Below are 25,877 nucleotides of genomic sequence, written 5' to 3' on the forward strand. Positions count from 1 at the left end.
AATTTTCTTTTTGGCAGCTACCACTCCTGGTCTTGGGCTTTATCTTCCTACTTCCTTCTCTCGTAATCATCCCCTGGCTCTTTCTCCGAGTGTGTGAGCAAGCACCTGAAGTCGTTCAAGCCCAGCCGATCTGAATCCCCACGGGATGTCGACGTCCTTACGACCTCTACCTCCCGCGATCTCCTCTCCCCACTCAGCAGCCCTGAGGAGGGCCGCCGGATTCTTCCTGCCGCCGGCGGCGAGGAGGAGTGTGGTGAGGATGGGGCTCAGGGAGGACGGCCCTTCTCTGGCGGTCGTCGGCGTCACCGGCGCCGTCGGCCAGGAGTTCCTCCAGGTCCTCTCCGACAGGGACTTCCCCTACCGATCCGTCTCCATGCTCGCCAGCAAGCGATCCGCCGGAAAGAAGATCCCTTTCGAGGTTCGTCGTCGCGATCGTTGATCGATTCCTCCAATGCCGCCTTTCGTTTTGCTGATTCTTTGGGTTGGTTTGGTTTGTTGGGTTTGGGTTTTTTAGGGAAGGGAGTACGTCGTCGAGGAGCTCACTGAGGATAGCTTTAAGGGAGTCGACATTGCTCTGTTCAGCGCCGGTGGATCCATAAGGTCAGTCTCCTTAGCCCTCCACTCCCTTCGTTCTTCTCCTTCGTTTTTGTCCCATCGTTTCCTCTTCTTTGTGTTTGTGATTGGCTTTTTCATATGGAATGGAGTTTGAGGTTGAATCTTTGGCTTTTTGGATTTTGAAAAGAGAAATGAGATTGAATCTGATCGTTTGATGTGTTATAGTTTGGGGAAGAATGTGATTGATTTCCTGTTTTTCGGATGAACATGATGAAATTTCGTTCCTTTTGGATGAGAATGGCGGGGATCTATTTAACTGCGTTAAAAACGGGTATATAACGTTGCTTTTGTTGGTTTTCTAATTCTAAGCCGCTGTTCGTTGAAGCAAAAGAATCACTGCTGTGGAAATTTTACGTCGGGAAGAAAATAACTTTGATTTTCATTTTCCCCTCTTTATTCAACAAAAGAGGAGTCTGTCTTCCGAGGTGATGCTTGGGGAGGCATTTTCCCCAAAAGACTAAAAAGGGCACTGACCGATCGGAGTATGGTTTGGATCGGTTCATGTCGGATTGAGATCCAACGTAGATGGCCCATACTGGGTCCAAATTGAGGTTCTGAAACCATTGAGGTCCAGACTTGAATCCAACTAGGAATCATGGTTGGGTTGGATCCAGCTTACTTGGAACCAGTTCATTTCCAAAAACCGGGCTGTCTCTATTCAGGGCCTTAGCACGAATCCAACCTTGAACCGAATTTGACAGGTCCTAGTCCAGGTACGATTGGACCCAACTTAGGTTGGACCAGTCCATGTCCAATTTGGATGCGCAAATCCAACCCTTATATTTTTGAAACGAGATTCGTATGATGGTGATGGATATTTATGAGAGATCTCAGTAGAATCCGCTTTGGGTAAATTTGAATCCAAGCCATTTAACTTGTCACGTTTATGTGGGTCCAAGCCCAATTAGGTTTGCATCAGATTGTGCTCGGGGTGGGCAACTGTCACCAGGCCAGCCTGGCCTGCCCTGTCAACGGGTCGTGGCCCATCCATTTGGATGGGCCAGGTCGGGGCTTAAAAACCTGACTGGTTTTTGGGGACCCAACCCGGCCCATCAATGGGTTGGGCAACCCAGTCCAAAATGGAACCTAGACCAGGTTAGCCCGGCCCTTCGCAAAAAGTCTTGGCGGTCCACAGACCACCTTTAGTATGGAGGATTGTCAACGGGTCGGGTTTGTATCAGGTACCCGACTTGATCGGTACCCAAATTCTTGGGTACCCGAGCAATACGCAGGCCAGGTTTGGGTCATGATTTTTGCTGGGTACCCGACCCGTTATTTTCGCCAGGTACCTGACGCCACCCGAGTATTTTATATGTATTTTTCATAAAAAAAACTATGAAAATATGCGAGATCTGGCTCTGGGATTCCATTTTCGTGACCTGAGAAAACCCGAACTCGGTGTGGGTTCAGATATACCTACCCAACCCGTTGACAGCCCTGTAACGACCCAGATGAGCCAGAAATCCTGTTGCTAAAACATGATCTACACTTGGATGAGCTCAAACAGAAGCAGTAAACCATGCTACCCAACTAACTAAATGAATGATTCATGCCCCATCAACAATCTCTTAAACCCATTACTTTGTTTCTTAAGCTCATGAACTAGTTCCATGCACCTCCAATGTGGATTGAATTTGTTCATATAGTCTTTTGGATGTAGAATGAATACGTGCAGATAGCTTTTAGATAAGAAGTGACAAGGTATAGCAAAAGCATATAATTGTTCATTAACATAGTAACAGCCATGTAGATTATAGTGCGAAGGATACTTTGCCTTCAGAAAATTCCTGCTTAAGAGAGCTGCTGTAGTATTGTTCTGCATTGATGTGAAAGATGTGAAAAAAAATTGCAATTGTGGATGTCAAGCTGTTATTTCCTAGTTTGGGCATCATAGGAGTTAAAGATTGGTTTCTTTGTGTGTAATTTAGCATTGCTTGGTTGGTAAATTTTGCACCAACAAGGTTTGTTGTTAGTCTTCTTTTTTAGTCTTTTCACCTTCTAAGAGCTTTCAACTGGTTTTTGTAGTAAAAAGTTTGGCCCTATAGCTGTCTCTCAAGGATCAATTGTAGTTGATAATAGCTCTGCTTTCCGAATGGATGAGGGAGTTCCACTTGTCATCCCTGAGGTGCTTGTTTCTTTTAGCTGTATATCTTATTGGCCAGCTTGTTCAAATTTCATTTGTTTGTTTCGCATATGACATGCATGATCTCTTTTTTGTCTTGTGAATTTAAGCTGAGGATGTTTATTGTTATCTGAATTATGTTTTTTCCCTTGTATTATCTAGGTTAACCCAGAAGCAATGGTTCATATAAAGCTTGGTACAGGAAAGGGTGCACTTATTTCAAATCCTAATTGTTCAACAATAATATGCTTGATGGCAGCAACTCCTCTTCATCGGCATTCTAAGGTTACAAACTTTCTTTAGTTGGTTTCTGCTTCAATTTTGAAGTGCCAATATTTGTAGCCTGTTACTTTCGAATGTTTTCGTCTTGCCTTTCCAGATTTTCTGTTTTTGGATTTGTGTTCGTTAAGTTTCAATTCATCATGAAATATGGATGATCAGATTATTACTGCAGAATACTAGTCCTCAGTTTTAACCTTGTTTTCGAGTGCCTGCTGCACATAAAAAACCTGATTTTCTACTTTTAGTTTTACCCTTTAGGCTAAAATGAATTCTAGTGGAAAACATCCCTTTGCAAAATGCATTTTTATGTGTTATGCACATATCCTTTTTTTTATATTTATAGCTCGAAGAAACCGCGTCTGGAATCAAAGACCTCTCAGCTTGTCATACCTGTGGTTGTCGTCCCAGAGGCATAAAATTCTTATGCTAGGTCCCTCACTCCCGGGGCTTGTGCTGGGTGTCGGCCTGCACAAGGGGGTGACATTCTCAGGAATCGAACCTTGACTGCCTGTCTGACAGCCAAGCCCCAACCTCACTAAACCCCCTTGGGGCTGCACAGATCCATTTACCGAATACCGATGGACATTTCTCTTTTTCCTTGAAGATGATTGGATGTTCATGCCATAGCTGCAAATGGAGAGCATAAGGAAGAGATAATGTTCTTAACAAGTGAGACTTTTGAGAGAGAGAACCAGAATCTAATAGAACTTATGTCAAGTACTACTTTGGTTACTTGTAGAAAAATAAGGCATTCATTTGAGTTGTTGCAATTGTTGGGTATCAATTTTAATCATGGCCAAAATCTGGGTATGTTTCTCCAACTAACCCTTTCCCATAATGTTACAGTTCATTATGATACTGATTTCTCATTGTCTTTTAAGTTATCACGAGGTATGAACTTGTGTCTGTTGAAGATTGTGATTCAATCATTCATTATGTGCTGCTTAATCTCCTTACTATCATTCAACAAAAAAAAAACTATGTGCTAAGGTAATAGTCTTTTGCTATTTTACATCCACAGAATAAGGGGAATATAACTACATATTGTTTGTCATACAGGTAGGTAGTTATAAACTTTGATTTGCTTTAATTCTACTAATAGTTTGTTTTTGTAAATGTGTGCATGCTTTTATGTGCTTAATTGCTTATTAGTTATTTTAGTTTTTAGGTTTAAAACCATCAAATATATTATCATAAATCTTATGACATGACATGGTACAACAAATCTGTACCTTGAACTTCCCTATATACATGTTACAATATGCCTTTTGCAGCACTGCTTAATATATCTTCTAAATGTGTAAGTTTTGACAGTTTAATAAATAGTGATAAGTAAACAAATAATTGTAAACATCCAATCAAAATACAATTGGATGAAAAAACTGAAATCTTTATAGAGTTAGAAAATGTTGTAGAATAACTTCGGAAATTCATTAAATTTGCCTCTTGCTTTTAATAAGAAACAAAGTGTCCAACATTGTGGAATTATTGCTTAGTAAATTAAAAACTTTTTAATCAATTCCACAATTCTGAGAGAATATATTATCTGGGGTCAACTTAACCTTAGCCTTAGCTTTTGGAAAGTTTATGTTTCTGAATTCCATGATAGTCAAGTTTTCTCATTGAGAAATAAGCATGTTTTAGAAAATCTCAATTACCATGAGAGAATATTAAGATCCAGTTGAAGACGGTACTAAAACTGGTCTTTGATGCCAAACTGAAAAAAACATGAAGATCCAGTTAAAGGCTTTTTGACTTCATAACAAATCCATGGTCCCAAATTACCCGTATCCAGTTAGATTTTTGAGCACTATAATGGTTCCAAATTCTCCAGATCTAATAAAGACTTCAGTATTATAATGAACCTAAACTATACAAATTCCAAATGGATAGATCTGGTTAAAGGCTTTCCAGCACTAATAACCAGTCTATGTTAGAGTTATTCTAGATCTAAATCTGCTGGAAAATAGATCCAATTAAAGACCTTTTGGTACAATCATTGAGATCCAATGCAAATCAAATAAAGGGGGGTTCTATCTGTTGAAAACAACTGCAAGTATGATACTGCCACAAGCAATATGACTAGAATGCCAAACTGAAAAAAAACATGAAGATCCAGTTAAAGGCTTTTTGACTTCATAACAAATCCATGGTCCCAAATTACCCGTATCCAGTTAGATTTTTGAGCACTATAATGGTTCCAAATTCTCCAGATCTAATAAAGACTTCAGTATTATAATGAACCTAAACTATACAAATTCCAAATGGATAGATCTGGTTAAAGGCTTTCCAGCACTAATAACCAGTCTATGTTAGAGTTATTATAGATCTAAATCTGCTGGAAAATAGATCCAATTAAAGACCTTTTGGTACAATCATTGAGATCCAATGCAAATCAAATAAAGGGGGGTTCTATCTGTTGAAAACAACTGCAAGTATGATACTGCCACAAGCAATATGACTAGAATGAGTCTAGATCAGTGTTGTGAAAAGCGTTGAGGCGTAGCGAGGCGCTCCACCAAAATCTGAGGCGAGGCGTAAGCCTCGAGGCGTAAAGCGTAAGCCTCAAAGTTTTTTTTAAAAAAAAACTTAAAAAAAGTATAAAAATATATAAAAGTATAAAAAAATAAAAAAATCTTTATTGATGAAGCAACAACCAACATGAAATAAAAAATCTCAAATAAATACTGAAAAAATATGAGATTAACTTGTAAAAGTAACATTAATGCAACAACTTGATCTATATAAGTATCTAAAAAATAAAACATGGGCATTCATTAAATTAAAAAATAGCATTAACAACAAAATGCATCTTAGCATTAACAATACAATGTCATAATTAGAAAATGCATGTTAGCATTAACAACCAAATGTTAATATAATTACGACACCATACAGATATCAGGCACAAGAAGGAAGACTAACACAGATTAACCATGAGATGATGAGATAATAAAATTACTAAACTGCATAGTAAAAATATACAGAACACTTTTTTTTAAACAAAAGTTTAAAAGTGATAGCTCCAGAGAATTTTCAAAAAGAAAAGAAGTATTTTAAGAATGATATAAATGACCCAAACATATGTGCCACATGTCCAGTTTAAGGCCACAAATGAAGCACTAAACATGGGTTATTATCAAATGACTTGTAAACATGGCTAATGAACAGTATTCAGTTTCTCCACAAACAAAATCAAATAAATGCATGCAATAGAACTGAATATAACCCGAAGAAGAGAGAGAATATATTGGAACATATGGGTCCATCGAGCACCATGAAGGAAACTTGCTTAACATATTCAAACAAACATCAGATACCTGGCATTATGATTCTCACTTAAACCAAGGGACTGCCAGTGAACTACTGGAAGAAGGTGAGGATGATGTCAAGTCGGTGTGGCCCTTATGGGCTGGGCCACACACATGCGTTCAAGGTGAATACCATAAAAAGGAGTGCCATGAGTAGGTTCCAATAATCACGGAACATTTGAAAGCAATTAAGAAGGAAGCTATATGTAGTCAGAAACAAAGTTAGTGACCTACATCCAAAAGATTCACGGGAGAAGATACTTAGCAAATAAGGCACGGACTAATTCCCAAAAGAAGGAAAAAGGAAGGATCCCAATGCACAAATGGGTTCATTGGTTTTTGCTTTCAGTTCAAAAGCTAATTAGAAAATGGTAGAAGAAACAAATAAGCAAACATTCGTCCAACAGATACCCATTCACATAGAACACCAACATCTTATAGATATTCTCGGCAGCCCCAGAAAGGTGAGCTCCCATGCACAGATGACCTCCCATGGCTGGAATGCTCTTCATCCTTCCTCGTGACTAAAGGTTGGTCGAACTTCGAAAGCGCCTAGAAGCGGTTCGCCAGTTTCTTCCTCTGTTGGTCTTGTCGCTGTTTTGGGGGTTTGTGGGTCACCGTGACCTTATCACCATCACATTTGGGGTTTTCTTCCGTCACCACCAAGTGCAACCAACATCGATCCGATGCATGAGAAATGGCTCTGCAAAGGCTGTTGTATCTATTACTCGTCTCGTAGAGAACATCTGGGCACCACCAGGCGCAACCAACGTTTAAATCGCAATAAATTTCATAAATATCGTGTTTAAATCGCGGTATTTATGTTTTTTTCATAAATCTCTTGAGAAATTGCCGTTTTAAACTTTCAGGCAATTTTTTGCGATATTATCGCGAGATTTTCATAAATCTCGCGATATTTGTTACACTGGGTAGCAGCACAACCCAAGAATGGCGTTGTGTTCACCTTCCCCCCAGCCTTCTAATGAAGATACTCACCTGGAAAATCAGGGGGCTTGGCCGTCGGTGGGCCCACTAACAAATCCACGAGGTTCTGAAGACCCAGTGGGTGGACATGGCATTTCTTCTTGAAACTAAACTTACCATTGACAAAGCTCCAGCCTTGGAGAGGGAGTTTCAAGGTTTCACGCTACCTCGATGAAAGTGGAGGTCATGCTATGCTCTGACCAATTGATCACGTTGCTCCATCAAACAAGTCGCGAGCTTTCATGGCGGAGATGACCCTCTTGTAGAAGGGTAGCCCCAGAAAGGTGAGCTCATCGTACCACCATTCGAACCTCACCGGATCCCGGTGCCGGAGGCTTGTCTCGATCCCGTTCCAGAGAATGCTGCCGTCGGGGCTCGCCATCAGATCGCCGGCGACGGTGGTCTTGCTGTCGTGCACGAAAACGAGAGGGAGGGAGATAGGTGGGAAAAAAAATAAAAATGGGTCGGTAGGGCTTTGTTTAAGCCCTATTTTTTAGGTCGAATGAGGGTTTTGACCCTCATTTGACCAAATAAATGGAGCGTGTGCGCTTCAGTCCGAGGCGCGCGCCTCAAGGCTAATGAGGCGCACGCCTCAAGGGTATTGCGCCTTATGTCTGCGCCTCAAGGCACAAAGCCCCTCGCCTTGAGGCGAGGCGCGCTTTTTGCGCCTTGAGGCGCGTTTTTAATAACACTGGTCTAGATAATGTTTGTAGGTACTGGAAGGGTCTAACATCTGATGTTGGAGAGAAGATGTGATGCAGGGAGGAAGAAGGAAGGAAGAAAAAGAAACGGAAGGAAAGAAAAGAAAAAGAAAGCGGAGAAATGAAGAAGGATAGAAAGGTGGAAAGAAAAGAGGAAGGAAGAAAAAGAAAAAAGGGATAAAAAAGCAAGATAAAGATACAGAAAACATTGAGGTAAGGGGGGAGAGAGAGAGAGGAATTCAAGTGTGAGGAAAAGATAGAAGACCTAACTTGTAGGCTCTGATAGCATGCAAATATGGTATTAAACCCTAGGCAGAAAGGAAGAAAAACAAGAAGAAAAGCAAGATAGCAAGGTAGTCATAATCCCTCCTCTATGTGATGTGGCTATGAGACAGGTCGGATCGGGTTCGACTCGGGCCCATACTGTAATGAGATATTGCGGAAATATAAAGAGTGCATACAAGCACATACAACAATGAATAAAAGAGAAAATATCACAAGTCCACGAAGGGACAATACAAGCACAAGCCTCTAAGAAGGCAACAATATACAAAGCCTCTTATTGAAAAGAGAGAGGAGCTCTCCAAGATGAAAATACACAAGGGGATCACCCCTATTTATACAAGAGAAGGAGGAGGAAAAAGGAGGGCCAAAGGGCCTCAAAAGGAGAGCCAAAAGGGGGCTCCCATAGAGTCGTTGGGAGCCCCCAACGGTCACATTTGTGACCGTTGGGGGCTCCAACGACTTCTATGTTGGAGCCCCTTTTGGTCCTCAAAAATAATAAAAAAAGAAATGAAAAAATAAAAAAATAAAAATTACATTTGTTCAAAAAAGAAAAAATAGTTGTTTTCTAAAACAACTGTGAAATTACAAAAATACCCCTATCGGGTATTGATGTAATAAACAGAATATATATATATATATATATATATATATATATATATATATATATATATATATATATATATATATATATATATAGTAGGTACATTTTAACACCCCCCCTCAAACTTTACGGGGGAAGGACGGAAAGTTTGCCGAGAAGAAACATGAACCGAGGAGCCGGAAGAGCTTTAGTGAAGAAGTCTGTCAACTGATATTCTGAAGTGACATATGGCAGAGCAATAGTGCCTCGTAAAAATTCGTCACGAACATAGTGGCAATCCATTTCGATATGTTTCGTACGTTCATGAAAAGTATGATTGCTTGCAATATAGATGGCACTCTTATTGTCGCAACACAACTTGGAGGCTTCAGTAATATCAACTCCCATATCTTTAAGCAAACTGCGAAGCCATACAAGTTCCATTGTTGTGGTTGCCATTGCCCGGTACTCAGCTTCAGTGGATGATAGTGAAACTTTCTGCTGCTTCTTGCATCGCCAAGCAATCAATGAGTCCCCTAAAAAGACACAAAAACTAGTAGTTGAGACTCGATCATTGGGATTACCTCCCCAATCTGTATCAGTATAAGCAAGAAGATTCAAAGGGGAAGAGGAGGATAGAAATAACCCTTTATTGATGGTATTCCGAATGTAGCGAATGATTCGGAGAACCGCACTCATATGCACGGTTGTAGGAGCATGCTGAAATTGACTGACTGAGTGAACCGCATGAGTGATATCTGGTCTGGTGATGGTTAAATATGTAAGAGACCCAATGAGTTGTCTGTACGGTGTAGGATCTTCCAGAAGAACCCCATCCTCTAGCCGTAATTTGGCATTAATAACCTCGGGAGTCTCTACCTTCTTATCATCAGAAATCCCAGACTTAGAACATATATCTGCAACAAGCTTCATCTGTGACAAAATATATCCTCTAGGAGAATATGCAACCTCAATTCCAAGAAAATATCTGAGAAAACCTAAATCAGACATATCAAAATTATCTTTTAACATATTTTTAACATTAATAATACTACTTTGATCATTTCCAGTGATAATCATATCATCAACATAAAGCAACAAAATTACGATACTAGAACCTGCATTTTTAACAAAAAGAGCAGTGTCAGTATAACAAGAATGAAATCCTAATTTTATCATGATATCACTAAAACGATCATACCAAGCCTTAGGAGCTTGTTTAAGACCATATAATGCCTTTAAAAGCCGAAGTGTTTGACCTTGCTTAATATTTATTCCGGGTGGTGGATCCATATAAACTTCTTCACTTAAACTTCCATTTAAAAAAGCATTTTTTACGTCAAGTTGATAAATAGGCCATTTTTTGGTTGATGCGACAGCTATTAAGGTTCTGACACTTGTCATACGAGCTACGGGGGCAAATGTTTCTTCGTAATCAATACCATATTCTTGAGAGTATCCCTTAGCAACCAATCTTGCTTTATATCGTTCCAAAGAGCCATCGCTTTTAGTTTTAACTTTGAAGACCCAACGACAACCAATAGGTTTTTTGTGTGAGGGTAGATCAACTACTTCCCAAGTATTGGCCTTTTTTAAAGCATTTAGTTCAACTTGCATTGCTTCAACCCAATGAGGTATAGATTTAGCTTGATTATAGTGGGTTGGTTCAAAATAAGAGTGTAGAGTTATCAAACATGCCCGATAGTTGGGAGTTAAAGAGTCATAGGAGACAAACCTATTTGGGGGTATTGATATTCTAGAAGAATGCCTAACTTGTGGTTCCTCAATGGATTCGGAAATTTGAGAGTATTTTTCGAGGGCACTAATAGGTTTTTCTTGATTTCTTCTTGAGTGATTTCGGCAATAGCATCCTCAATAGGAGGAAAAATAGATCTATGGAGAAGTGAGGATCTCACTTGCTCAAATTCGGGGCGTAGCCCAAAAAGAAATTGAAACAATCGCTCTTGTTCCATTTGTTTTTGTCTTAAATCAACATCTTCCATAGAAACCCACTTTGGCTCTAAAAGAGCCAATTCATCCCATAGTGGGTTAAGGGCACTATAGTAATCTTGAATACTAGAATCACCTTGCTTGGTGGTTCTAACTTTTTCTTGCAAGAAGTATGCTCTTGCAAGATCCTTTTGGGTATACATACCCCTCATAAAGGACCAAGCCTCATTGGCTCGACGAAATTTAGCTATATTAGCACATACCTTAAGCTCCACATTGTTCATAAACCACGCAAGGATTTTTGCGTGATTGCTTTCCCAATCTTCTACTTCCTTTTGATGATTTTCAATGGCCTTGAGACGAGCATCTCCCTCAAGAGCTTTTTCTTGATCTTCTTCCATTTTTGTGAGCATAAGCTTAGGTTCCGGAACGGTCCCCATGACATAACCCCAAAGCTTCTTCCCTTTGAGATTATTCTCCATTGCCGATGCCCACATCATATAGTTCTTTCCATTGAGTTTGAAAGAAAGATCAATCTTTGTCTCCATGATGTTGCCAAGAAGTGAGAAGATGTCCACCAAAATAAGAGATACACGAATCACACCTTTCCTTCAAGAATCGAGTGGCTCTGATACCATGTAATGAGATATTGCGGAAATATAAAGAGTGCATACAAGCACATACAACAATGAATAAAAGAGAAAATATCACAAGTCCACGAAGGGACAATACAAGCACAAGCCTTTAAGAAAACAACAATATACAAAGCCTCTTATTGAAAAGAGAGAGGAGCTCTCCAAGATGAAAATACACAAGGGGATCACCCTTATTTATACAAGAGAAGGAGGAGGAAAAAGGAGGGCCAAAGGGCCTCAAAAGGAGAGCCAAAAGGGGGCTCCCATAGAGTCGTTGGGAGCCCCCAACGACTTCTATGTTGGAGCCCCTTTTGGTCCTCAAAAATAATAAAAAAAGAAATGAAAAAATAAAAAAATAAAAATTACATTTGTTCAAAAAAGAAAAAATAGTTGTTTTCTAAAACAACTGTGAAATTACAAAAATACCCCTATCGGGTATTGATGTAATAAACAGAATATATATATATATATATAGTAGGTACATTTTAACACATACCTAGGAACTTTTTCTTTTATTTTCCAAGCTTTGACTTGGTCAAACTATCAAAGGGCAGAACCCTGCCCTAACTCAAACCCACAAGAACAAACCCCTGCCCTAACTCAAACCCACAAGAACAAACCCCTGCCCCTCCAAGTGATGAGCCAATGATGAGTTTCAATGACCATGGCCACTGGTAGATGAAGGAAAAAAGGATAAGAAAGAAGTAGGAGGATGGGGGAGGAGAGGGGTTAGAAGGTATAAGGAGCAGGAAAAAGAAAGAAGCAGAAAAAGATGATGGAGGAGGCAATGGAGATAGATTAATAGATAGATGGATGAAACCAAGGGCTTCATTTCATTCCCCCGCCTCCTTTACATGCAAATACACACATTCTTTCTTTATTTAATGAAAAATTATTAAGCTTGCTATTTCTTTAAAAAAGAAAATCTTTTTGCCCTTTCTAGCCTTCCAAATATTGTCCTTGCGCCCCCCTCTTTTATTAAGAATAACATATGTGGGTCCTAGCCTGATCCAAACCCATAAAATCAATATATAACTATAAATATATATAGTCGTACCCTTGTACCCGCATTTTAAAAAATTGTCATTGTATCCTCCGTAGCTGTTTCTATGTGAGATAGACCTCCTCTATCTCATGGTGAAATGGGAACACCTTGAATCTCATTGTAAGACCCGCACTTTTCAAAAAAAAAATTTGTTTCGGATCCGGATCCACACAGCGCCGCGCCCCGCCCCTCCCCTCCCCTCCCCCCCCCCCTGTGTTTCTATTTAAACCCTCTACAGGGGGGGGTCTTTTATCAAAACCTCGAAGACTCGACTCCTCCCCTGCGCAACTCCGACACCCGAACCTTCACCGACTCTCTCTCTCTCTCTCTCTCTCTCTCTCTGTTTTTCGGTGGTTGCTCATGGCAGCCACTGCAACAACAACAAGGAGCTGCCTTTGCTGGCCACTGCCGTCGGCAGTGGCCTAGCTGGGGGTGGGGAAGGGCAGAGCCCTTCCCTCCTTTTGATTTTAGGATTTTTTTGGTCACCTCAACGATGGTGGCATGTCATCTTGAACCCGAGCCAGGCTTGGGTTTCGTCCTCTCTCTCACGCCATCATAGGTTGTTCACCTTGGCGACCTGATGCGGTTATAAGTACGATCGAGAGTGGGCAGCACTCGGTTCCCCTCTGCCTGCCCCTTTTTTTTTGTCCATTGAGACATTACCCAGTTGAGCTCGGTTTGAACCGAGCCCAGCCCGGTTCTCTCAGCGGGAGGATCCTATTTGGGTTGGGGGCCAGATCTGGCTCGGCTACCAGACTGAGCCCTCTGTTTCCCTAAAGGCAGCAGCAACCTAATGCCTGCTGCTCCCTTTCTCTTCTCTGTGTACGTCTTCCGGTAGGTCGGAAGTGGGCAGGCACCCCTTCCTGCCATCACCCATTTTCCCCTGGCTGTAACGGATGAGCCAAGGCAGCGCCTCAGCCACCGTGGCACCCTCCTCGACCCTCTACTGCACTCGAGTAGTAGCAACAACTATTATTGTTGCTATCTCGAGTTCTACCAGAACCGCGTTGAGGCTGAGCTCAGCTCGACCCCTTGTTTTAGGAAGGGGGGGTAGAGCTCGGCTCGACCACCTAGTCCTCCCTTGGACCGAGTCAAGTTCAGTTTTTACTGAGCCTGACCCGGTCTGCCAACACCGAGTGAAGCTCGGGTCCTTGGTTCACCCTTGGCATGAGCCCAGCTCAGTCAAGGGGTAGCATTAGGCAGCCTCTTACTTGGCTCAGCCGAGTTGAGTTCGGCTCAATCCATCTTTTTGGTACCGAGTCCGGTCGGCTTGAACTATGTTCGAGTTCGACCCCTGCGACGCAAACGTTGCTTTATCGTTAAATTAAAATGGTTACATCGTTTCTTTTGCAGTGCAATAAAGTATCATTTAGCGCACCCCATCGGCGTAATAGATGCGGCACACACACCAAGGCACGAGCCCTTGAAAATCTACACTCAGAATTGTCAGCGAGTTCGACCATCTTCGACGTAGGGAAAAGTTGCATACAAGGACAAATTGCAGAATACTTCTAACTTTTATATATATATATATATATATATATATATATATATATATATATATATATGCTTTTAAACTCAAGGACGCAATTTTGCGTATTCTTGTCCATTGAAAATTTATGTCATTTACTTTGTCGCCGCGCTGTTACGTGCACATGCTACTGCTTACACAATTTACTTAGCCGATGTACAGTTTCATATATCGTACACTGCTTACGTCATTTATTTAGCTAATGTACGGTTTTGTATTTCGTGCATCGCTTATGCAGTTTATTTAGCTCGATGTGTGGCTCTGTACATCGAGTCTAGCTTTATGTCATTTACTTTATCGCCTCGCTATTACATGCACATGCTATTGCTTACTTAATTTACTTAGTTGATGTACAGTTTCGTACATCGTGCACTGCTTATGCATTTTATTTAGCCGATCTACGATTTCGTACATCGTGCATGACTTACACAGTTTATTTAGCTCGATGAGTGGTTTCACACGTCACGTCTGGCTTTATGTCATTTACATTGCCGCCACGCTGTAATGTGCACAAACTTATGCTTTGATATATATATATATATATATATATATATATAACCTAGTAAGGTACGCAATTTTGCATACTCCTGCTTACTTTGCCTATGCTTGCATTTAAAAGCGTAGATTTGTGCATACTCGCCAAGTCTTTAAAGAAAAAAGGAGATTTCACATGCGAAATTTCAAAGCTCGAAATATTCGTTGTTTCAAAAAGCAAAAACAAATATTTGGCGTTTGCATATTCGCAACCAAGTCTTTCCCTCAACCCTGGGTAACAGAAGAGCTTCGACTGCGTAGCCCTAAGTGGTACGTATGGTCCTTTGTTTTGATATCCGAAATGAGTCTGATATCCTCGGTTTAAAGCACAGGACTTTGAGATTTTTAAAGAATGTTGGGGTTTCTTTTTAAAAAACGGATACCCCTCTCATCGTAACGGTACTGTCAGACATGCACGACATGTTAGTACTACGATGATTGGATGAGAGGTTTATGGTAACCCCGTAGCATGCAAATGCATAATGATGAAATAAGAAATTGCATAAATGGTGATGATCGCCTTCACAAGCAAGATGATCGATTTTGTTTGAAAGACCAACACATGTAAAATGAGTCGTCAATTAAAATAGAGCCTGACATACTCATTCATCTCTTTGGTTCCGTCAAGGGAGAGGATGAGATGGTACACAAAATCTAATTGACAAGTTGTTAACAACTACGTTGCTCGAGTAGCAATTGACTCGGTGTCCCCGGTCATCGGAGTTAGGGGACGGGGCTATCAAAAATTATCCTAGGTAGTAGATCCCATGAACTTCTGTAGAAATTGGATGCATCTCTTGCCACGAATGCCTCTGGAGAATTCTCTTTCGATCACTAGCAGTCTTCTTGGGAACTGACTCAGCTAGTTGTGTAACGACCCCAACTCATACCCCTTGAAAAATGCGGAATTATTTATTATTTATTATTATTATTTTTAACCATTGTAGAAAACTTTTTAGAGACTCGGGGGTCCTTACAGTTCCAATTCCAATTGGATAGCCAAACACCACAAAGTGACTTACATTTATCATCCAAAAGTATCCAAAGCAAACCTCTTTATCTATGAATCAAAATCCAACTCCAGAGACAGTGTCCTACTCAACAGAAAATAAAGTAGCAACTAACTGAAACAAAAGAACTGAAAGAAACAGCAAAACTAAAAGAACAAAAAGCAGAGTCACTCTGTCTGTAAGTGAAGCCGTCAAAAACCAAGCGTGACTCTCATGCCCTCTCAGGAGCTGTCAACTTCACTAATCACCTGTTTCTGCGAAAAACTAATAAAGTAGGGTGTTAGAATCGAAATCCTCAGCACAGCTACTTCTTTGTAAAACTGTTGAGACAAAGGGTTAAGATAAAATATCATGCAATAATTTGAGAAAAATGCAAATATGATAATTTATAACATTTAAGGAATTTTCTCTGCAACAGTTATAAGTGTTAAGCATGCAGAAACATTAAAGCAGTATCGAGTAACAAACCTTTAACATGCAATAAGAAGTAAACATCACACACTCACCATCATGTAATGATTGAGGAAATAATTAAAATATGCATGATCTAATGCATAGCAAGAAAATGCATGACGTATCTGTAATGCATGAATCCTTTTATTATCTTTCATTTAAGTTTCCTTTTTTCATATGCATGCCCTATTAAATGCATACAACTTTAAGTTTATCTTTTTAATTACCAATGCTCGCGGATACACCAAACATATACAATCCCCAAGGTTGAGTTAGGTTCTTAGGTAGCTTAGCACACAAGTTATATTTTATTTAATGGGTTCCAAATTCAGCCCTCGATCGAATTACCTTTGGAACATTAGACCTCCACATCTAATGTCGGGAACACAAGAGACACCCCATGCCCACAAGTGCCACTTTCTTGGTATACCAAAACAACAGCTGTGTCAAACACACCACCCCAGGTCAAGTGACGAACTCTCCTTAAAACCGTGGCCAAAAGAAGGAACCTCAATATCGGGTTCAGAGGACAAAAATAATGCCCACAGAGTTTTTGTATCTTTACAGTCTTCTTAAGACCGGATCTCTAAGAACCCCATTTTCTAGATGGGAGATCCCAAAACGTATATTACACTGTTCTTAATTATTATCTTTTATTAACAACCATTTATTGACGTTTGCAATACCAGATGCATAAGCAAAGGCAAAAGCTCACATCCACCCCTGCGCGGACCCTTACGAGACTCCGGCCCGTGAGAAAAACAAGAACAGGGTAGTAGAGTGCAGTATCACCAAGTGTGATTCAAGTGATGCAATTAAGTATATAAGAAAAAAGCAACCCAATTATTTATAACACCAAACTCATGCGCCCAAATGCACGTGCACTCATGCAAAACAAGGCTATTCATAAGCATGAAATTTTCCAAATCATATGCATCCTTGTCATGTGTATTTCTTGCATAAATATATGTGTCTCCGTGCCAAATGCATACTCCCTTGGGTGCGAGTGCACGTGAATATATATAAACCCACCAAATGCGCATGTTCATGTTACATAAGACATTAATAATCTAGCAAATGCATGATAGCACAATTTCACATGTATTATTGCATAACCACAAGAATGCTCATTACAATAAAAGTCTGCATATATTAAAATTCACATTTCCCACTGTCAAAACACATAATTCAACATATGTCTGGGCTGCTAGTCAGGTATGTCAACCCCGGACTGGACAACTTGCAGGTCGATTCGACGAAACAGTCCAGCCGACCTTGTCGGCTGGCCCTATCAACATATACACAAGCGTAGTTATATGTGTACACAAACAGCCAACACTTGCAAAAATTCTGGTTTGCATAGCTGTATACAAGCTGCCATTTTTTTTTGTATTAACTATTTCACAGGCCAGCACCCAGCCGACTGGGCCTGCCTCGGCCCTGCTAAAACTCGCCCAACACCCAGTCAACCCTGTCAGCTGGGCCTGTTGTGGCCCTGCCAACGGCTGGCCAGCACCCAGCCGATTGAGTTGGCTGGGCCTGCTATGGCCCTGCCAGCCACTGGGTATTCAATGGGGTAATTACCCCTTGTTTCTTCCACATGCCAAGGATGCAATTAATTACCATTAGTGCTCACCCCTAAGATCAATTTTATATCTTCAATCAGATAAAAAAAATGCATAAGCTAAAGTCTGGATGAGTCTACAATGTCAGATACGTAATAGTGCCCATCGTAGCTAACAACTTGGTGTCCTTACCCTTACAAACAAATGATTCAACCATCCTAACATCTATCAAACTTGCTGTATGTAACATTCTTGAGAAAGATTAACTTTCTGTAACTTCAAATCTTGTTAACTGAGTGTAACACTTAGCCACCTAATTTTAAACATTGTGATATAGTACAAACTGGATTTATCAACCAACCGAAATCTTCCAAACATGCCCAGCCGATCGCTCAGTTGGGCCTACTGTCATGGGTACGACCTGACAGGCCAACCGAAGCGGGTTCGGTTGGTCTGTCAGCCGTCACCCACACAATCTCGATGGTCATATATAAATTGTTTTTCTTGAGAAACAATGAAAAACACCGAAAATACATATATGCAATAGTAGAAATCGTGGATCCACTATTCCACCATGGATTTCCATAAAAAAGATGCATGGAATCCATCTCCACCCTATTCCTCAATTGATTCATAGAGAGGTACCCGTACCTTAGAACCGACGCTTGAAGGAAAAAGCTCAGGGATGCCGATGGCGAGGAACGACTCAATCAGGCATCGTCTGAGTGTCTGCCGAACATAGGAAAGAGGTCACGGTAGGGAAAAGATTTAACGAAAGGAACTGGGGAGAACAACTTCCCAGAATACGGACCTATGTCCGCTGCCCGTGCCTAAGGTCGCTGTCTTCACAGCATACACAAGCTTATCCCCTAGCCCCAAGGCATCCCCACACTTCGGTCTAAGGGGTGCCCATGAGATTTGAACCTAGACCGCCTGCCTAGTAGCGTAAACCCCATCCCACTACGCCAAGTCCCTTTGGGCCTATGCTACACATCGGCTTGCACAGAGGTGTGACACCCATGGGGCTCGAGCATTGACTGCCCTGCCTAGCAGCCAAGGCCCAACCCCACTACGCCAACCCTTTCTTTCAGTTTTGAACCTGCAACATCCCACTACAAGGAGACTTGCACTGACAGCTCCTACCAACCACGCGGAGCCTCGTTGGTCTCCCCGAAAAGAGGGATCAAGCAAGGACATCACCCCTACCTGTTGGCGAGAACAAGGGAGAAAGGGGTGGCAGGGGCCTCTGGCCCCTTGTCGACCCTCGGCAGAGCCCCACTGTAGAGGTGGCAAGGGCGGCAGAGGCGCCGCCGGCCACCTGCCGATTCCTAGACGAGCACAGGGGGGGGGGGGCAAGGGCGGTAGGGGGTGCCACTGGCCACTTGCCGTCCCTCGGCAAGCCCCAAAAAGGGGAAAGAAAAAGGGGGAGACACGGCAGGGGCCTTCTGCCATCCTCCCGACGAACACAAAGATAGAGAGGGGGAGAGAAGAGAGGGAGAAGAACGAAGGCATACCTGGATCGGCCGGCATCGTCGGCCGGCGTTGTTGGCTGCCGCAACCAGGGAGGAAAAAACGAGGGGAAGGAGAGGTTGCGCGTGAGGGCCTCCCCTCCCTCGGCGTTGTTTTAAAGGGTGAAAACAGGGGAGACGGTTACGCGTTTCCCCCTTTTGTTTATTTTAAAAAGAAAACCCTACGGGTTACGGATCCGGGTCGAGTCCAACCTGGGTCCAAGTGTTAAAAAAACTCTTTTTCTTTAAAAAAAAACATGGGTTTTACAAGTTGTGCGGGGTATCAAAATACATAGAATAACAGACACCCGGGCAGTCTCAATTGTTTCTACGTTCTCTTCTGTGCATACCCTCAGGATACTTAATATTGAAACAAGATTATCATGTTCATTTTGCTTATTCTGAACTGCACGTTACAAAAACTACGTGTACGTTAGTTTTGTTTTTAATTTTGATATCTATGTACCTACCAGATTTTTATAAGTCTGACCCGTTTCATGGGTACTGGTGATGATTAAGTTGGTATGGCAAGCGATGACATGATGATATCAAAATGAGACTCTTTCCCTGACGTTTTGCTCCTAAGGACATTGTTGTAATTTGGTATAAGGATCTTTTTGAAATTCTATTTTTCGTATAAACTTTAATTATTAAAACCTCGTTTTGAATATATTTGGTTTCAATGAATGTACGGAGTTACAAATCCGTTGTGTAAAAGAAAGTTAGTCTGTAATGCGCCCAAGGTCCGTTGACTTGTTATTTCCAACACCATTTTTCGCTGAACTGCTATTTTAAACTCTGAAAAATGAATGATTACAAAGCTTTTTCAAAATTTTCCTAAAAGGTTACAAGTCCGAGATTTGGGGGCGTTACACTCATTCATTTATAGTAATACCCTATTAGTATTTTTGACAAATGTCCATACATTTGATATTAACTACAAACACACCATTAGGGCTGTTGCAGAATTCTATGAAATTTAATATTACTGTTACAGATAGTATCCAAATACCCAAGGAATCAATTAGATATGATGCAAAATAGACCTTCTATCATTGGTCAGAGATTTTTATATGAAAAATATGAATCGGGGAAAGAGAAGGAACACTCGACCTACAACAGACAAAGGAGGATGAGAATTTAGCCAATTGGGCTCCTATGTCATCCTAAGTTAACATGTTGTTTCAGGTAATACGGATGGTGGTGAGCACATATCAAGCAGCCAGTGGTGCAGGAGCAGCAGCCATGGAAGAGCTTGAACTACAAACTCGTGAGGTTTTACTCTCACTCCAATTTTATTTGAGAGATAGTTGTGATGGAGTTCTTACAGTATGAAATTTCATGAACTGAACTAATTTGTCTGTCCCTCACTCCAATAGGTCCTGGAAGGGAAGAAACCAACTTGCGAAATTTTCAAGCAACAGGTTTGTTCTGTCACAAGTTGATCAGATGTACTTATGCTGCAGTAATTATTTTTTACAGGAGATTTTTTGCTCAGAGTAGCATATTTTGCTTGTTGGGTTAATTGAATAATATATATTCCTCCATTGATTACAAAATACACTCGTATCTCATTCTGATATGCAGTATGCTTTCAATCTTTTCTCACACAATGCCCCAATTCTATCAAATGGTTATAATGAAGAAGAAATGAAGTTGGTAAAGGAGACGCGAAAAATTTGGGTATGTTCCTTCTGTCATCTAGTTATCTGAATTTGCATTTTTTGAAGTTCACTTTCATTTTTACTTTTTAAATTCATAATTAACATTGCAATCCATATGACTTGCTCACTGACTTTGCCTTCTAATTGCTCTTGCAGAATGATCCAAATGTGAAGGTAACTGCCACATGTATTCGAGTTCCTGTAATGCGTGCACATGCTGAGAGTGTGAATCTGCAATTTGGAAAGCCACTTGATGAGGTAATCTGGATAAGTTTAACCCACTAGCATTTGTGCTACTCATACATGGAATGTGATTCATGTTCGTCTTTTCATTGCTTCTTAATCCTTTTGCTATATGCTAAATATTCAGTGGCTGTAGAGGGGTAGTTATTCTTGCTCCTAGAGTTTCAATGAAAAAACTTAATAATAGCTCCCTCTTTTGAAACCTAACTGATAAATTTGGAAAAAACAATAAAAAAGGAAAAAGAGAAATCAAGAACCCAAAAGTTAAACATGCTGGGGGCCATTTTGGTTTTTAAGGCTGCTTTTGCCTATGATTGGTCCATGAACAATGGGAATGTCATTTTTCGAGGAAATGCTTTACATGTGATAGTGTGGTCAAATCTAAAGGTTGTCTTTCTTTCGGGAAAGAAAACTGTAAGGTGTCTATTCTCAAACGCATATGTTCCGTCTATGTAACAGCCAAATGGGTTAGCAGAATAAATGATGAGAATATATAAGGTGGTGGGAGGAAGTGGACAAGCAAACCTGGCAGCTCAATGATACGTGGCAGTACCTTCTATGCAAAAAACATGTAGGAATAGGTCATGTATTAATTTCTTCAATTTTCATCCAAATGTAGATCAAACAAAGGCATGCTCATGAAACAGAGACAATGTTACCTTGAGTCCCTGACAGTTACTTGTTTTACTATGACATATATCTTAAAATGAGATAATGCGTGTTATGAACTGAAGAATGCCTTGATGTGCCACTTATGGGCAAGAGAACACTTAGAGAATATGACCTCTTATGGGTCGTCAATACACGAAAACACAAGAATGAGCCACTAAGGGCTGAGAAAACACTCATAAAAATAATGGATATTATTGGGAATCATCCCTTTTAGAATACATGAATGGAGACGGGTCTCACCCCTTTATATACAAAAAGAAGGCCCTAGGGAGCCGTTGGGTAGGGTCCAATGACTCCCTACCCATTTCCCAAAAATCTCTTTAAGGCTGGGAATAAAAACAGAAAAACAAATAATAAAATTAAAAGAAATAAAAAATTAAAATACACTTATTTGAATACACATGTGAAAAGACTAAAATGCCCCTGAATAATATATGTATAGACATACATATAAACACATATAAATATATATATGTTTACATTATACGTGTATACATTAACAATGTGATTTAACAAAATGAGTTTACCTTCTCTTGTGAATGCCAATCTACAAAAAATGTTAATCTTTTACTTGAAATCTTGTTTTTTTTTACCTAAATGTCTGTATTTATGTGACGTGCATGTGTGTGTGGATCTATACACATGCCTGTGTATACAAAAGATGTGAAAATAATCTCCTTCGACAAACACAATTCTAGCACGTAATTGACTAATTTGTTTGTGTGTGTGTGTATGCACTATGGTGCCTGTAAATGAAAACACTCCCTCAAAAAAATCATAATTCTGAGTACGTAATTGTGTATGCAGGCCCGTGCACGTGTGTATGTGTGTGTGCAAAACATGCACAAGTAAATATTTTGGATATGTAATAGTGTAATACATGTATAATGTTGCTTTACAATATAAAAGAGGGGTAAGCAATCAATACAATGTATAGATATCACAAAAAAGCTGCTATTCCATGATTCTTTATCTGGTAATCTTTTTGCTCTTCGGGGGGGGGGGGGGGGGGTGCGCTGGCGCTTTTTATCCCTCACAAATGGTCTTATGTGTGCCTATGAGTGTTGGATACCTATGTGAAGCAAAAGTTGGGGAGTAAAGCTTCATGCACCAGAAAGAGGTATGTCTAGGTGTCCAAAACTGTAAGATTGTACTTAAAGTAAAAAATCATTGTTCATGAATTGCTCAACCCATTGCTGTTTGCACTGAGATGTGTGGTCTTAGTATGGCTGGTTTATAGGCTGGCAACTAACTTGAAGATGGTCACATCTATTCCGTTGTCATTCTGACATGCCCATGTTTGGAGTATTCTGAATCTTCTTTTGTATACTGTGAAAGCTACATTTCAAAGATGATAACTATCCCCATCAAGATTTGGTTACTCATGCATTAAGAGAGTGGAGGTGCAGAAAAGTTAGGTTTTATTGATCTCGTAGAATGGAGAGAATGGAATATATGTATGCTTGGTTTCATGACTTCCTGTTGTATTGCTATTTGCTGGGGATATGGGTTCTAATAATGCTACTTTAAAGATTCCCTTCTGGCCCGAACCTAGAAACCTATGATCCTTTGTCAAACTTGCTGCCGTTGCTCTCATTATTGTTGCCCTAACACAGGATGATGCATGAACGACCTTTCTTACAAGATTATTGAATCACTCATCTAACATGCCCTCCATTCACTTTAATATGAAAAAGATGATAGACCAGTCTATCAATTGAAGAAGGTACTAAACAAGATGGTTCATAAGGGCATTTTGGTTGTGGATTGTGCTTGATTGCTCGGGGTCCAGGTCGACTCTATATGTGTGCACACACACACATGCTCACACATTTCGAACTGATCATATATACTCGAGTGTATTGGCAGCCTATATGCCTTAATGATTTCTAAATATGGTGATCCCGAAGATGCTATGATGGTCGTTTTACATTCAAGTTCTCTCTCTGTGTGTGTGTGGGGGGGGGGACATATGGTGGTACACACTCTTGTTTGTATGGATCTAGCTGCCAAATGGTAAATCTAACCGTACAAATGTGTTTATTATGGTTTATTTAACATCTTAGAAGGTTTTATCATGTCTAATACACCATCAGATCCATTTTTGAGATGGTGAAAAATATGATTTTAACTTTGAAACCTTTATATTGACAGTAGCTGATAGCTTTATACATAGGCATCTTAACCGAAATTTATGAGAACTAAGGTACCATATGTTACAAAAGTTTCTTGTTGAATTCAGGAGCTTTCAATCAATGAAATGCCCAGAATAATCTAGATAGCTCTAGAAATGAAAAGACTTTCAGTCTTAATTGGTAGAACAAGAAGACTGGTCTTTATTCATGCTTGTATGTTCCATTCATAAGACTACTCATGCAGGTAGCTCGTAATGCGTGTGAACATGCATGTGCATGCAACTGGATGAAGTAACTTTAAACATGACACATAAATGGATGCTCCAATTCAAGATTCAAACCACATTCCAATTTACGAACTAACTTTAATTGTGAGCGAATGCCTTGAGTTATAATTCAAGATTGGCTTTTTCATTGCTTTTCATCATCTAGGTTTTAATTGAAATCGGATTTTTCATTGTGCAATAAATGTTGCAATGCTCTTATATTCATAGGATCACTGAATGAGTGCATGTGAACTGAATTTGATGATTTGATGGTGAAGTTGCGTGCACCTTGGGCTATGCCCCTGTTTTGATTGCCAACAAACATGTGAATACGGGTTTGATTTTGATAAACAATGTATGAGTTATTATAGTATGGCTTCTAAAACATTGGTTTTTTTATCAATATGAACGATATAAGTTTTTTTTTGCCTAGAGTCACCTCTTTAGCTAGTCATAGGTTGTTTTAAGTTTTATCATGTCTGTGACCTGGAGACTAAACCTTCAGACTTGCCAACTTTCTTGATGTTAATCATGTCTTTGGCTGATTATTTAGAACACAGCAAGGGACATTCTTAGTAGAGCTGCTGGTGTTGTGGTGATTGATGATCGGGCTTCCAATTACTTCCCTACTCCGCTGGAGGTCTCTCTCTCTCTCTCTCTCTCTCTCTCTCCGTATGTGAATTTTGACATTGTTTATTATGATGAGTTCAAGGTGTCAAGCAAAGATGATGTTGCAGTTGGTCGGATTCGTCGTGATATATCCCAGGATGGTGATTATGGGTAAGCCTGCTAAGGCCCAACAGGCATGCACAGACACACTCATGCACGCAAGAGAGAGAGAGAGAGAGAGAGAGAGAGAGAGAGAGAGAGAGAGAGAGAGAGAGAGAGAGAGAGTTTATGTATGTGCACGCTCGAATTGGTTAGTCTATCACTAAGGTGAATCTCTGGTATTGTTGACAGGCTGGATATTTTTGTCTGTGGCGATCAGATTCGGAAGGGAGCTGCCCTTAATGCAGTTCAAATTGCTGAGAAGTTACTTAGCTAGCTGAATTCCTTAATGAACAGAGTGAAATGGGTCCAGTTTTGTTTCTCACCAAATAGGTCTGCGTTAGATATTAATGTTGAAAGCAAGTCCAGTTTTGTTTCTCACCAAATAGAGCAGCAATCGATATTAAGAGGATGTGCGTGGAACGGTATTCACATTGAACTATTCGTCATCATCATTTGTCTCTATCAGTGTGGAATTTTGACTCATCCATGAATGTAACATTAACTAATTAGTTATTAATGTAGTAAATGTTACGCTTCGTTATTTGAATTGTTGGAGCTTCTCTGTACAGTTTATGGTACTCAAAAACTCTTCCGAAGTGGTGGGACCCACGCATTTCTCCATGTTTTTTAACAAACATGGAAAAAATTTAACCTGAACCTTTAGTCAGTTTTTGCTCATTTATCTGGGAAAAAAGAAGGTTGGATTCCAGGGGCATGGGAATTTTTCTTGTTTTTTTTGTCTTAAAAATATTTTTCTAGCACGCAAACAGGGCCTTCTATTGATGCCAAACTGATTACTTAAAAACGATTTGACAATCATCTAAGCCCGGCTGTTCCACCTGGCTTCATACCTATTTGACTGCTTGATGCATGTTTGTCTGTGTGGATTCGGAGCTCAGACCATATACATATTTTCCTGCCTTTACAAAGGATCTGCTTTTGGATTTTCATCTAAAGCTGCAAGGATCATTTCAATGAATGTTAAGCCATATATTTTCCTGGTGGGTGATTAACT

At 40.3% G+C, this 25,877-nt stretch overlaps 1 protein-coding gene across 2 annotated transcripts; it reads left to right on the forward strand.

Moving 5' to 3' along the window:
- On the forward strand, nucleotides 1-25,403 carry LOC149834554 (uncharacterized). 2 transcript variants are annotated; one of them, XR_016432546.1, is made up of 12 exons: nucleotides 35-418; nucleotides 515-600; nucleotides 2,641-2,740; nucleotides 2,900-3,022; nucleotides 20,300-20,386; nucleotides 20,491-20,535; nucleotides 20,699-20,794; nucleotides 20,932-21,033; nucleotides 24,645-24,731; nucleotides 24,804-24,871; nucleotides 25,052-25,192; nucleotides 25,249-25,403. XR_016432546.1 is itself a non-coding variant. In XM_090010187.1 (11 exons), exons 1-11 carry the CDS (start codon nucleotides 146-148, stop codon nucleotides 25,134-25,136), a joined length of 1,152 nt encoding a protein of 383 aa, XP_089866313.1. In that variant the 5' UTR covers nucleotides 1-145; the 3' UTR covers nucleotides 25,137-25,403. The 2 variants fall into 2 exon arrangements, 1 of the variants encoding a protein (XP_089866313.1); XM_090010187.1 differs by having other exon boundaries at nucleotides 1-418; nucleotides 25,052-25,403.
- The last annotated feature ends 474 nt before the right edge of the window (nucleotides 25,404-25,877 follow it).

Source organism: Nuphar pumila, chromosome 6 (assembly GCF_984573655.1).
Source record: "Nuphar pumila chromosome 6, dmNupPumi1.hap1.1, whole genome shotgun sequence".
NCBI classification, from domain to species: domain Eukaryota; kingdom Viridiplantae; phylum Streptophyta; class Magnoliopsida; order Nymphaeales; family Nymphaeaceae; genus Nuphar; species Nuphar pumila.

Bases quoted from the DNA above. Each gene is read 5' to 3' on its own strand.
- LOC149834554 (XM_090010187.1), top strand. From the start codon at position 146: ATGTCGACGTCCTTACGACCTCTACCTCCCGCGATCTCCTCTCCCCAC. The intron at 3,023-20,299 runs GTTACAAACTTT...ATGTTGTTTCAG, and splicing joins CTCTTCATCGGCATTCTAAG to GTAATACGGATGGTGGTGAG. The intron at 20,387-20,490 runs GTTTTACTCTCA...TCACTCCAATAG, and splicing joins TTGAACTACAAACTCGTGAG to GTCCTGGAAGGGAAGAAACC.